We start from the raw sequence: 12,574 nt of genomic DNA, 5'->3' as shown, positions 1-12,574 counted from the left end.
TTATTACTAATACTATTCGGCCATGTTTGTATTGATCTCCTCGCAACGGAACAACGTTAGCTCGTTTTTGCTCGTGCACGTCGTGGGAGGCCGGGCTGTCGATAGCCCGCGCATGCGCTGTAGTCGTTTCAATTTACCACCCTCCCCCCCCCAACCCCCGCGCCTGCTACTAGTACAAAACACAGTGTAAACTCCCGTCACTGCGGACCGCTTTATTTTCCTTCGTGTACGCTGTAGAGTGCTGACGTCTGTAATTCACCGCGGATCGACATAGTATTAACGCAGCACAAAACGTTTGGTAAGTTGTAAAAAATATTAATTTTCTTATAATAATATGCATATTGTCGTATGAAACTCGCGTTTTATGTTAACTGTAGTGTCTACATTAAGGCTGAGGCTATACACGGCGTTTTCCGCCGCGTTTCGAACGTCGCGTATTCCGCGTCGTTTTCTGCTGCGTTTTCCGTCGAATCGAAAACGCGTTTGTTTACATCGGAGTAGCTTTACGAGATGGACGTAATGCGTCGCGTTTTTATTATTTCGGCGTTCGTCCGCTAAAACGCAAACCGACCAGCGTTTTCCGCCGAATCGAAAAGGCGTTGGTTTTTATCGGAGTAGCTATACACGACGGACGTGATACGCCGCCATTTAATTGTTTCGGCGTTCGCCCGCTAAAACGCAAGCGACTGGCGTTTTCCGCCACGGACTAAAACGCGGCGTAGTAAGTCCGTCTTGTATAGCTACTCCGATATAAATCCACGCATTTTCAATTAGACGGAAAACGACTCAGAAGTACGCAACGTTCGAAACGCGGCGGAAAACGCCGTGTATAGCCTCAGCCTTAATATATATATAGGGAATAGGAGCGTAGGTGTACCAAGGAACATTATGCTATAAATTTAGGGTTCGGATTCATATTGTGTCTGAGTATAGGTATATACAGTCTCAGTAGAGTAAAAATTTTAGACGATTCATTTTGAGAAAAAGATTCCGATTTCTTTTAATTTCAATAAAGAAGGTAACTGGAAAAAAATGTATGAATCATTTATGGCTAATGGATTTAATAATAACTATAATACTTTTTGTTTAATTTTGTTAAAAATACGTGCAATGATACGGCCCGTTTCACGGAGACGCGTAGGTATCGTACGCGCGCATTTTCAGTAATGCTGGCTGTTCATTCATCCATGATACTGATACAAACAAAATATTTATTGATCGATTATTCAACATTTCTTTTTGCTTTATGTAATAAATGATTTAATTATATTGTTTTTATATTATTAAGCTTCATTTGAGTATAATTAGATGTTTAACGAGTAATGTAAAAATAATTTTGCTTATGGAGAGAATATAAACACGGAATATTTGCAGTTTTTTTAGAGAATGTATGTATCATATTTTAGACATATAGAAAATATAAATCCGGACCCTAATTTTAATATTAATTGTATATTATGTATTAAATGATTTAAATATATTGTTAACTAAATTACACTTCAATATTCAACCTATGAATATCATCATAGGTTAGATTATTTATACAACTTATATAATAGCAACACCATTTTGGCATTGTAACTTTGCATTTTTTGAATAAGCTATGTATTAGTATTTAGTACTCATTACATCATGTATTTAAGGGGCCCGGTATTAGATTTTCAAATTTTCGGCAATTTTATAAAATTTTATAATTTAGTTAACACCTTAATTAGAGTACTTTTCCACTAATTTACTACCCGATTGTTGTTGAAGGGTGGATATGATAGAGGGTATTATATAAAAAAAAATGACTTCACAGGAAAAATTCTCAGGCCTTGTAGAATTGTCGGATTTTAGTAATTATATTTTTATTTGAAAGAAGAAGACTTCTTACAAGACGCATCGAACTCCGATTTGTATTTTATTCAAAGTAATAGTAAAATATAATTTATACAAAATTGCTTAAAATTTTATTATTTTTGAAGACCGATTATAAAATTTAAATTAAAATTTTTCAAAACGGAGACCTATGCGGCCTGCAGAATATTGAAATTGTGTAGTATTCAAAATTATCAAAAAAAAACTCTACAATATTCCAGGAAAAATTGATTTTATTTATTTTTCTCACTGCTAGATAAATATAAATTATAAATTAATTAATTTATAAATTACTATTTGTGGGTTTGGATTTACAGGAATAAAAAAACAAATAGTGTTCCTCAAGGCTCTCACTTAGGAGTATTATTTATAAACTATTCGATTAATTATAATGTTGTAATCCCTGAGCTTATAGCTCAGATCAATTTCCGTATTCTCTCTTTTTACTCAAGAAATCATGATCTTTTTGCCATCCCACTCCTCTAGTCCACATCAAGTAATGACTCAATCTTTGTTAGAGCTCTGAAACTTGTTAATTTAGTTTCCACCAACTTATTTTTCAATATTTCTAGTGATACTTTCAGATTTAAGTCAATTATGTTTTTAAAAGAAATATTATAATTTTAATATTAGTACTCGTTAATCAGTGATTTCTTTATGTTTTTATATATTTTATATTTTAATTATTTGTACCCTTATATGTTCACATACTTTTGAATATTACTTAGTGTTGTACTTAATAATCATTATATTCTGTAATTACTTTTTTCCATACATTATTGGTCTATATACCACATTCAATTTTGTAAAAGGGCTAGTCCCATTGATTTCTAAATAAATAAATAAATAAATATTAATAAAAAATGAAAGTATAGATTATAAGTTATTAACTTCAATATTAGTAAGATATTACAATAATAGATTGTAAAATAAATACATACATCAAATTAAAAAAAAAAAGTTTATTTACTTATAAATATTCAAATCCTAGTTACCTATTAAAGTTATTGTATACGTTAAGTATATCATTTTAGGTTATTACACATTTGATATTTGTAAATAACACTAAGGTAAATAATAACGAATAAATTTGTATTTATTGTGGTAATGCAAGAAAAAAAATAGTGGTACATCATTTTGTAGGATATGTATTTATTGGTTTTCTTTAAATCCAAACTCAATATTGAAATAAAATTACAAAATAACAAATTTTTGAAAATTTACCAATATCTAAGTATTTTATTCTAAATACATTACATTGATTTAATTGATGGTTATCATTTATAGTTTTACATTTTAAAATCCAATTAGAGCAAATAATGTATCTATTAATTTTATAATACCTTATTTTTTTTTTTCTGTCAAAACATGAGACTTTTTTAGATAATATAGTATGCTTAATTGGTACTTATACAATTTTAACTTTTTAACAGAATTTCTGCATTATAAAGATGTCCAAAAATCCATTCATGAACTGTAAGTCGCGTAAGCGACGTAAGAATACAGGTCCAATTCTCGAACCCAAAGAAAAACCATTTTGTCCTCGCACAATGGTGAGGTACGATAATACAAAAACCGTATACAGCACTGTGTGGTCGTGTAAAATGTGTCTAAAGGTCCTTTTGAGTGAAGAGGCTGCTCGGTCACATGTAATCAATTGCAACGACAAAAAACAAAAACTATTAAAACCTAAACAAGAGCCTAAGTAACTATTCATCTAGTCATATTTTTTATAAATTATTATCACACATGATGTTAAATTCAAATGATTTTTATTTTGTTTAGAGATGATGTTGTTCTTCCTTATATATGTAGCACCTGTAACAAGGTGTTTTCGAGGAGTGTTGCGTTGAAGAGACACGTTGAAGTGCATCAAAAGCCACCTAGTGATTTTGAGTCCGAAGAATCTGATAATGAAATGGCCGATAATGCTAAACGTGTAAAAATTAAAGCTGAACATATAAAGAGAGAATATATAGTCGATTCTGATTGATTAAATGACAGTGATTTAATCTAATTTTATTTCATTGTGTTCATATTATTTTAAATTCAATCAACTACCTATTATTATTATTTTTTTTTTTTTAATTACTTATGGCTAGGGCTCGAAAGTTGATGCATTTTGCATTTTTTTAATTTTTTTATTTCCCTATTTTAAGGACTTATGTCATATTTGCATTTTTTTTAATCTAATATTTTAATATTTTTAAAGTCATCAACTTGCGAGCCCTACTTATGACTTATAGTTTAAATTTAACAAATGCTATAAAATCCTAGCCCTGCTTATGGGTAATCTTGTGCTTTTTTTTTATAGAATTACAATATTTTGGTAGTTATAACTAAATATTTAACTTTGAATTATGAAATAAATTGATCCCAATAAATAATACATTTTGGGTTAGATTTTTCGTTTTCCTCAGTGGCCAGGGTGTGTGATTTGTATTTCTAGAAAAAGGTCATGATAATCACTTATAATGCTGAAATATGCAGAAAAATTATTTAATGTGATTAAAAAACATAATTATTTTTATCAATAAATAGTGAGGTTATACCTTATACCTAATTTATGAATTTTAAAGATTTATGTTATTATATAATATGTAATGTTACAAAATCATCCTTATGTAAAATTTACATAAGTAAATACATTATAATAATTAAAAATTAGCTAGAATACCACAAAACAAGATAGGGACTACTCATCAATGGAATTATTTACAGCAACAATCTCAACGTTATAACACAAATTATTCTATAAATATAAACTGATAAAATTGATTAACACTAACCAAAAAAATATGTATCTTTTTTCTACTTTCAAAAAATAGTGCTAAAAAAAAAAACAGCAAAGTAACATCAACGCTTTGAAAAATGCAAGTGGACTGTAATTTTACTAATAATAATAATGTTGAAGACAATTGATAACTATGTACCTCATCCTTGTGATAAAATAACATTTTATACTACAGTTTTAAAATATAAGATTAGGTATTTTATCATGATGTATGCAATCAACCATTATAATAGATCGATATTTAAAATTGGATTTTTAGTTTCTAAGCAAATGAGTCATTAACAGACAAACATAAATAGTAAAACTTTTGAGTGGGATATTTATCTGTAATTAATTACAGTATAATAAAAATTGGGAATTATTATTAATGTTGGACATCAGTTCAAACATTAATGGTTAAATGAAGAAAAACCTGTCAACAACAATTAGCAACATATATCTTATCATTATAGCTTATCAAATTTTTTGTTTTCCGATTTAATTTTTCTAACATAATATTAATAGGTACCTAATCTAAATCAATTGGTCTGATATAAGATTTAAAATATCACTATTGTGACATAAGTATTTTGGGTCAGAGACCAAATATTCTGTTAATAAGAGTTTAAAGACATAATTGATTTTGATTATCGATAAAGCTATTTTAGCACATTATTTCAATATTACTACAAAAAAATATTAAAAACTATGAAAAAAAAAAAAAAAAAATGTTAATCACAAGAATAATACTAATGTAGAAAATATAAAGAATAGTTGTATGAAATTAAATAATTATAAAGTTTATGATCTACACAACATTTTTAAATTAAGTTAGGTAGGTAATATTATATTAGACATTTATAATATTCTAAAAAAATAAAATAATAATTCAATTGATTTATTGTATGAAAAGATGTAATAATTATATTTACAGATGTTTGTTTAAAATTAATGTTGTGTATAATTTAAACGATAGTATTAATTTTCAAACTGATAAAATATATTCACTAATAACAAAAAATAAAACAAAACAATTATATGTACATATAAATACAAAAAAAATATAAAATAAAAATATGTAATATTTATACAATGTTAATACTGGATAATTATTATTATAAGTGAATCGAGAATTTAGGTACATAAACCTGTTGTATGGATCATCTAAGGAAAAATATTAATAATTCATTTTTTTTCATGCATATTTAATAAGTTCTCTGATTACAAATGCTGAAAGCAAAATTACTAGGTGATATTTCAGAGAAAAAATGAATTTAAAACTAGATTATTATTAAAAAAAAAAAAAAAATAATAAAACTGATGGAAAATAGGAACATATACTATGGGAAAAAATTAAAGCTGATGGAAGATAAAAACGTAATATTTAAGAACCTTACAACAGTATTTATAACACTATCTGAAAAAATATCAAAACTAAATTAAAAACCTTAAGACTGCATTACCAAAGGATTAGGTAGGTAAAAGGGGTTTTTAATTTAATTTTATTTGTTATTATTATTTATTAAAATTCTTATTTCTTGTGTCAAAGATAGTTATTTTTTGTTTTTATTATTATATATAACATTTCTTATAATAAACATTTATTTTTATTGTATAGTTTTTGAATTTTAAATACTTGACTAGATTGCAGATACTTACATAATATATAACACATTACACAGTTACTTTCAATAAAAAATATATATTTTATTAATAATAAAAATTATGCATAACTTTAAACAACATGTCTATGAAGTAAGTACCTATGTTATATTGTATTCCTATGTGTCTACCAAGAGCCAAGTGTAAATTTTGAATATGGTCAAGCTAATATTTCTTGGTTTACCATCACACCCAAATCATCATGCACAGGAACGTCAAGTTCATACAACTATACAAGGGAACATTGTTAGTAATACACATATTATGTAGAACTATACACGCATTTATTATTATTTATTAACAATGCCTTTTCTGGTTTATAGTGCAAAGACATTAAGTTCTGTTTTTCAATAAACACCTTGAATAAAGAAGAAAAATTTATGTTAAAATTGTGCTTAGCTTTGAAATTGGAAATAGATTTTAGGTACCTAAATCGCACTTTTAACACTCCGCTACAACGTTCTATTATGCGTCTGGTTGACATTTGTTTTTGATTATAATATCTTTCAGCATCCGTTGTAGGGATTGATATTGGTGTCAAAAACTATTGACGTGAGAGGTATCCAGAATTGCCTAATAATATTTTTAAATAAAGATGTTATTAAAAAGAAATAATTTGTAATTTAAATACAATGTTAGGAATGTATTTTACCTAATAAATAAATGTTATTATGATTGTGTCTGTATAATTGCTGAAAAACTGGTAAAACAGAACTATTATTTCATATATGTGTATTGTGGATGCTACCAGGAAATAATGCATTCACATTTAAAATTCTTAACTTTGAATCACAAATCTAAAGTTGAGTTTAAATATTTATTTATTTAGTTAAACTATAAGATATACACTGCAACCTTACAACATAAAATATATTAAAGGGCTGCCATTAAGTCACTTTTTCAACTGAAAACCATTTTTATTTTGGAAGTCTCTAAAAGCCCTTTTTTCAGTAAAAGTTTTTTTTTTTTTATTACTTTTTTAATATTATATCATTGATAGTTTTCTTAAAATGCTCGTTTTTGTAAAAATATTTGTTAAAAATCATGAATAAATAGGTAAATTATGTAGTATATTATATTATATACCTATTCATATTTAATGTTATATACTATAGGGATAATGTTAATATTTTATAACATGGCTTTAATATTTCAGTTGAATAATAATATGCTTTTAAGTATTAGTTCTGTCCTACAATGAATGATTTCTAAAATTAAATAATCTAAAAAAATAATAGGTAAATAATAAATAGTTATAATTAAAAAATATTAATCTAATATTCGACTATTTTCAAAATTAAACTTAAGTGGCAATCTTGTAATATAGTGAAAAATTAGGTTTGAAAGATTACCAATCTACCTATAGAAACTGTAATAATATTGAAAATCTTACTAAACAATTATTAAAAATATTCAAAAGAAAATTTAAAAGTTATCTATTGTGGATTTCAGTCAGCTTATTCAGAGTTCTAGGTAACTTAACCCATTCGTCAAATATTTATGGCTGGTTTATTGCCTCCACAACTTTGTTTGTACGGTAGAATACAGACGGTTGAGACAAAATTATAAACCGACTATTATCAGTTGGAGACTGGTACAATTTAGTAGCAAAAAATTCAATGTTACTAGAATCTTATTAATGTAGAGAAATATTAAATATATTTATATTATTTTGAAACACTACGTGCACAATTATGAAAAAGGAACATAAGAGTAAAATTTATTCACTAACCTTTGTATTTAAATCAATTGCAGACTGATGGTATTTTGAAATTATATGTGGTCGTAAATGTTCAATAAAATATCTTACAAGGTCTGTAGTAAGTCTGAAATTTTTAATGAAAATTCGATCTGATGTATCGAAAGTATCTGAATTTGTCTCTTTCCTTTGTGTTTGTCGTACGTTATTCACTCGTTCATGCTCAATAACATTATCAATCGCAAATAACATTGCCATTTCATCAAAATTTGCCATTGTAATCGAAGAAAGACAATTAATTACGGATGAATACAAAGGAATATACACAACGCAAAATGACAAATCGATAATTGATAAAAATATTTAGTGGGTAATAACTATAATGTCTAATATTCTGTTGTATAATAAGAAAATTTATATCACATTTCATACATTAGACGAATGTTTTTCGTTCGACTAAAATCATACATGTTTTTAAGAATACCAAATTTTTATTATCGTGCGATAAAATCCTTATCGCATTCGCCAGTTTATCGCGATTTCAAAAATCGGCCTCCAGTAAAAAGTACTTTGCATTGAAGTGGGTATGCTAAATGCTTACAATTTGTTTTCTATGGAGGTAAATTAAACTACAGTAATGATTTATACTACAACTTAAGAATTATTTTGTTATCGTTTATAGTGTTTATATCATATTAATATTAATGTTTTGGAATATATTTTATGTTAAGAGATCGCTTATATTAAAATATACTAGAACAAGTAGAATTCCTTCTTGGAATTGTACATACTATTAATTATGAGCAATTATAGTCTTATTATGAATACGGTGTAGACCGTCCAGTGTACAGTGTACAGAATTTATAGTATCAAGTAAAATTACTTGTTATCAATATTTTTGTTTATCACGTTTTTCGGTTTATCATTTTCTTCAAAATGACAACAAACGCACGTTTTTTTTTCGTAATCCTATCGTAGAATTTTTATTTAACGTTATGTATTTTTTTTCATGAACTTATTTAACTCTGTCGACTATCGTTACTCATTGCAGAGACGTAAGAACTAAACAAAAAAAAAAAAATGGTCGAAGTGCTTCGTGACAAAGAATTTCTAGTCAAAGAATATTTGGAGACCCGTGGATTATACAGTCATCATATTAACTCTTTCAATGCATTCATCGATAGCGATTTGAAGAAAATCATTCCGTACGAAGTGATGCAGACCCAAACTTTTATTTGCATTTTAAAAATATTACCTTCGGCCACCCACAGGTACGATAACATAATTTAGGTAGCATATGTCATACGTATAATTTATTGTGTGAATATAAATTATAATACTTAATAATTAATAATAATTAATTAATAAACATAAGCGAATAAAAAATTACATTATGCTGTATTGATGTTTGTTTCCATAAAATAAAAATAATTTTAATATATAAAAAAATAGCAACATTATTCACACAAGAACCTAGGTATTTAAGTATTTGATTCTGAACTTATAAAATAATTCGGTATTTCCATGTTATATCGACTACCCAAATACTTCCAAGACTACCTGTTAGAATCATTTGGGTTATCTCGACTACATCCGTATAGGAGTTCGTTAATAAATGTATATTTACGGGTTGCAATCTGTATCATTGTAATGTACAATTTAATTTTGTTTTCGATGTAAAATTACTATTAGCCAATTAGTTGACTCTAACCATCGTATATTGGTTTTTATTTCGTCAGTCATTCGATAACCGTCCTATATTAGAGTTACGTCTATTCAATATTTTTTTTTGTAATTTGCCATCGTCCGAAATCTTTTGGAAATGTAACATAAAAAATTAAAAAAAAGTAAATATACGATATGGTAATTGGTTTGCGAGATCACAAATATCGTTTACGACTGCTGTGTGATTCATATAACATGGCTGGTCTAATGAAATGATACTAAGTGATGTGAACAAGAACTACATTTAAGTGAAAATACAGTTATGTACTGGAATAATTACTTAAATGCAGTATGTGTAATGGCTATTGAAAATAAATCACAAGAAAAAAGTGGGCAAGTGGGTACCGTTCTGCTGTACATTAGGGGGCGGGGTTGACCTCGGACTAGGGTAGGTTAAATTTGAATGCAATGATAGGTATCATTGTAAACGAAAAACGATTCTGAACGTAGATGATTTGTCAGCCTAGGATATAATTTCCAGTTGTTGGTGAAAAAGGTGGTTTATGTTTTAATGGCCTGAATACACCAAAATTTAAGTTCTTTTATAATTATTGTAAGCTAAACTTATGAAAAATCTTGTATTAAATTTTCAACTCTTATAGCTACCTATAGGTAATTATAATACCTTTTTCTCACAATTTTCATAAATAATACAAATATTTATATACTTTATAATTTGTTAAAAATATTATTTTATTAATAAAAAGGGGAAATTGCATATCAATTAAGGATATAAAAACACGATTATAGAATATACTCGTAATATTTAGTAAAATCACAAAATAAATATAGGTACATAACGATTTTTTTTTTTTTTTTTTTATATTATTGTAAAATTGAAAAAAGTTCACAAATATTCGTGATTTTGACAAATGTTGTCAATATTGAATATTTGAACTTCGAAGGTTTTTAAAAAAATTGTGCTTATGTATTTTATATATTTTTTATTACAGTAAGAACAATCCATGTAAAATAGTGTATCGACGATTGACCTATACTTTGATCTTTCGCCATTGCTTCTTGTTGACTAACAATCAAGTAGAATAATTGTATACAGACAGAATACTAATTTCAATAAAAGCTACTGATTTCCGATTCATGTATCACTTTCAAATCTTCCAAACACACTACACAATGTTCATAATATAACCATGTCGCCAATATAATATATATATTTTTAATTAACTTGCACCATGACGTAGCGTAAAATTAATCACCTACTGAAATCAAAAGTAATAATTTCAAATGTGTAACAAAAATATTAAATATTAATATATATATTTACGTACGCATATATATATAGAGAGAGAGAGAGACAGACAAACAGACAGAAAGAAAGGGAATACTTACCTAAAAAATAAATAAATAAAATAAAATATATAAATAAATAAAAAAATGTAATCATTATTATTTTTACATTACACTTATTTTATTACAATATTAGTCATGTTTGAAAATATTTGAAACAGGGTGATTAGAAAAATCAGTTTTTCCTATCATTTAATTTTGTTTTAATACCATAACTATGCAATATTCTTGATAAAAAAAAAAATTATCTACTGAATCTCAAATATTACAATACAAAACTACAAAACTACAATACTAATTATAATAAAAATTAATTCTATAAAAGTACAAATATAATGAAATAAGAAGACAATTCAAAAATAACTTTTTTTTGTAACCCGTGATGATATAATAATTGTAGCAAAGGAATGTATATATGTACCTATATATACTTAGATTATAATTATAGTTATACAATACAACAACTGTCATCAAAAATTAAATTTAGAGCAAGCGTGATAAAAAAAAATGTGTTACCTAGCATTGATAATATTATAGTAACCAATAGGTACTTCATCCAATATTCTCGTTCAGACAAAATACATAATATATACTAGGTAGCTAGAATTAATTTAGCATGTTATAAATTTCAAATATTTATACATGTAAATTTAAAAATATAATCTTACTCCACTTAATAGTTTTTGACATATTTATTCGAGGAACGATAGCTCATAGCTAGTAGGTACCATTGCATGTTGTTGGCGCCGCAAAAATCGGCCGTTAAAATAGGTATATTAATATGAATAATATACGCACGTCGTCGACCGATTCACACACACACACACACAAACACTCGCACGCCGTCCGCTATATTTGTTTCATTTTTTCTATTGTACTTAATATGTCATCTTTGTTTTGTAAATTATTGATATATTATTTCGTCGATTGTGAATTATTATATAATATTATAATGTATAGTAATAACGCGGCGATCGTGGAATTGTCCGTCGGCTGTATAATATTATTATAATCGTGTCAGTCTTTCTCCAGCGTTTATGCATCGTTAACGGCGGTTTTTTTTAATTTTTGCAAGTTAAAATTGTGAGCGCGAATCGCCACTAGTTTTAGATTCTGAACGAAGTGATGAATGTATTGATTTTACACATCCACAAGTATGCACATCTAAACACACCATCACATACTAGCACTCACAGGTCTTGTTCGGCGAACCTTGCCACTTCCTGTTGAGTGCTATATCTGTATACACAGTACACACAGACACACAAGTCGATCGGTGTGTGCACGAAGCATTTTGGCAAAGAACAAACATTTTGGTGACCGGGCGCGCGTATTATTATTACATGATAAGCAAAGAGTCCCGACCTTATCTTCTAAGACCGTGATATTGTGTAATCCTATATTGATGACTTTATTATTTGTCCACATGCCAAAAATAAATCACATACCTACTTGATAGTTGATAATATTATATTTAAAATTAATAGCTACACGGCACAACCGGTCTGAGCTACACGTGCGCGGCGTCGAGGCGAACTTTGGAGCAC

At 27.4% G+C, this 12,574-nt stretch overlaps 1 protein-coding gene across 2 annotated transcripts; it reads left to right on the top strand.

Annotated features, from left to right (window-relative positions):
- Positions 1 to 43: 43 nt before the first annotated feature.
- Positions 44 to 4,021, top strand: LOC126554347 (uncharacterized). 2 transcript variants are annotated; one of them, XM_050209431.1, is made up of 3 exons: positions 44 to 298; positions 3,294 to 3,565; positions 3,646 to 4,013. In XM_050209431.1, the coding sequence occupies exons 2-3, from the start codon at positions 3,312 to 3,314 to the stop codon at positions 3,851 to 3,853; spliced, it is 462 nt and encodes a 153-aa protein (XP_050065388.1). In that variant the 5' UTR covers positions 44 to 298; positions 3,294 to 3,311; the 3' UTR covers positions 3,854 to 4,013. The 2 variants fall into 2 exon arrangements, with proteins under 2 accessions (XP_050065388.1, XP_050065389.1); XM_050209432.1 differs by lacking the exon at positions 44 to 298 and adding an exon at positions 1,242 to 1,388 and having other exon boundaries at positions 3,646 to 4,021.
- The last annotated feature ends 8,553 nt before the right edge of the window (positions 4,022 to 12,574 follow it).

The sequence above is a fragment of the Aphis gossypii genome, unplaced genomic scaffold, assembly GCF_020184175.1.
Source record: "Aphis gossypii isolate Hap1 unplaced genomic scaffold, ASM2018417v2 Contig00475, whole genome shotgun sequence".
NCBI lineage: Eukaryota > Metazoa > Arthropoda > Insecta > Hemiptera > Aphididae > Aphis > Aphis gossypii.
Note: the sequence above shows the minus strand (reverse complement) of the source record. Positions and strands in the feature narration are given on the sequence as shown.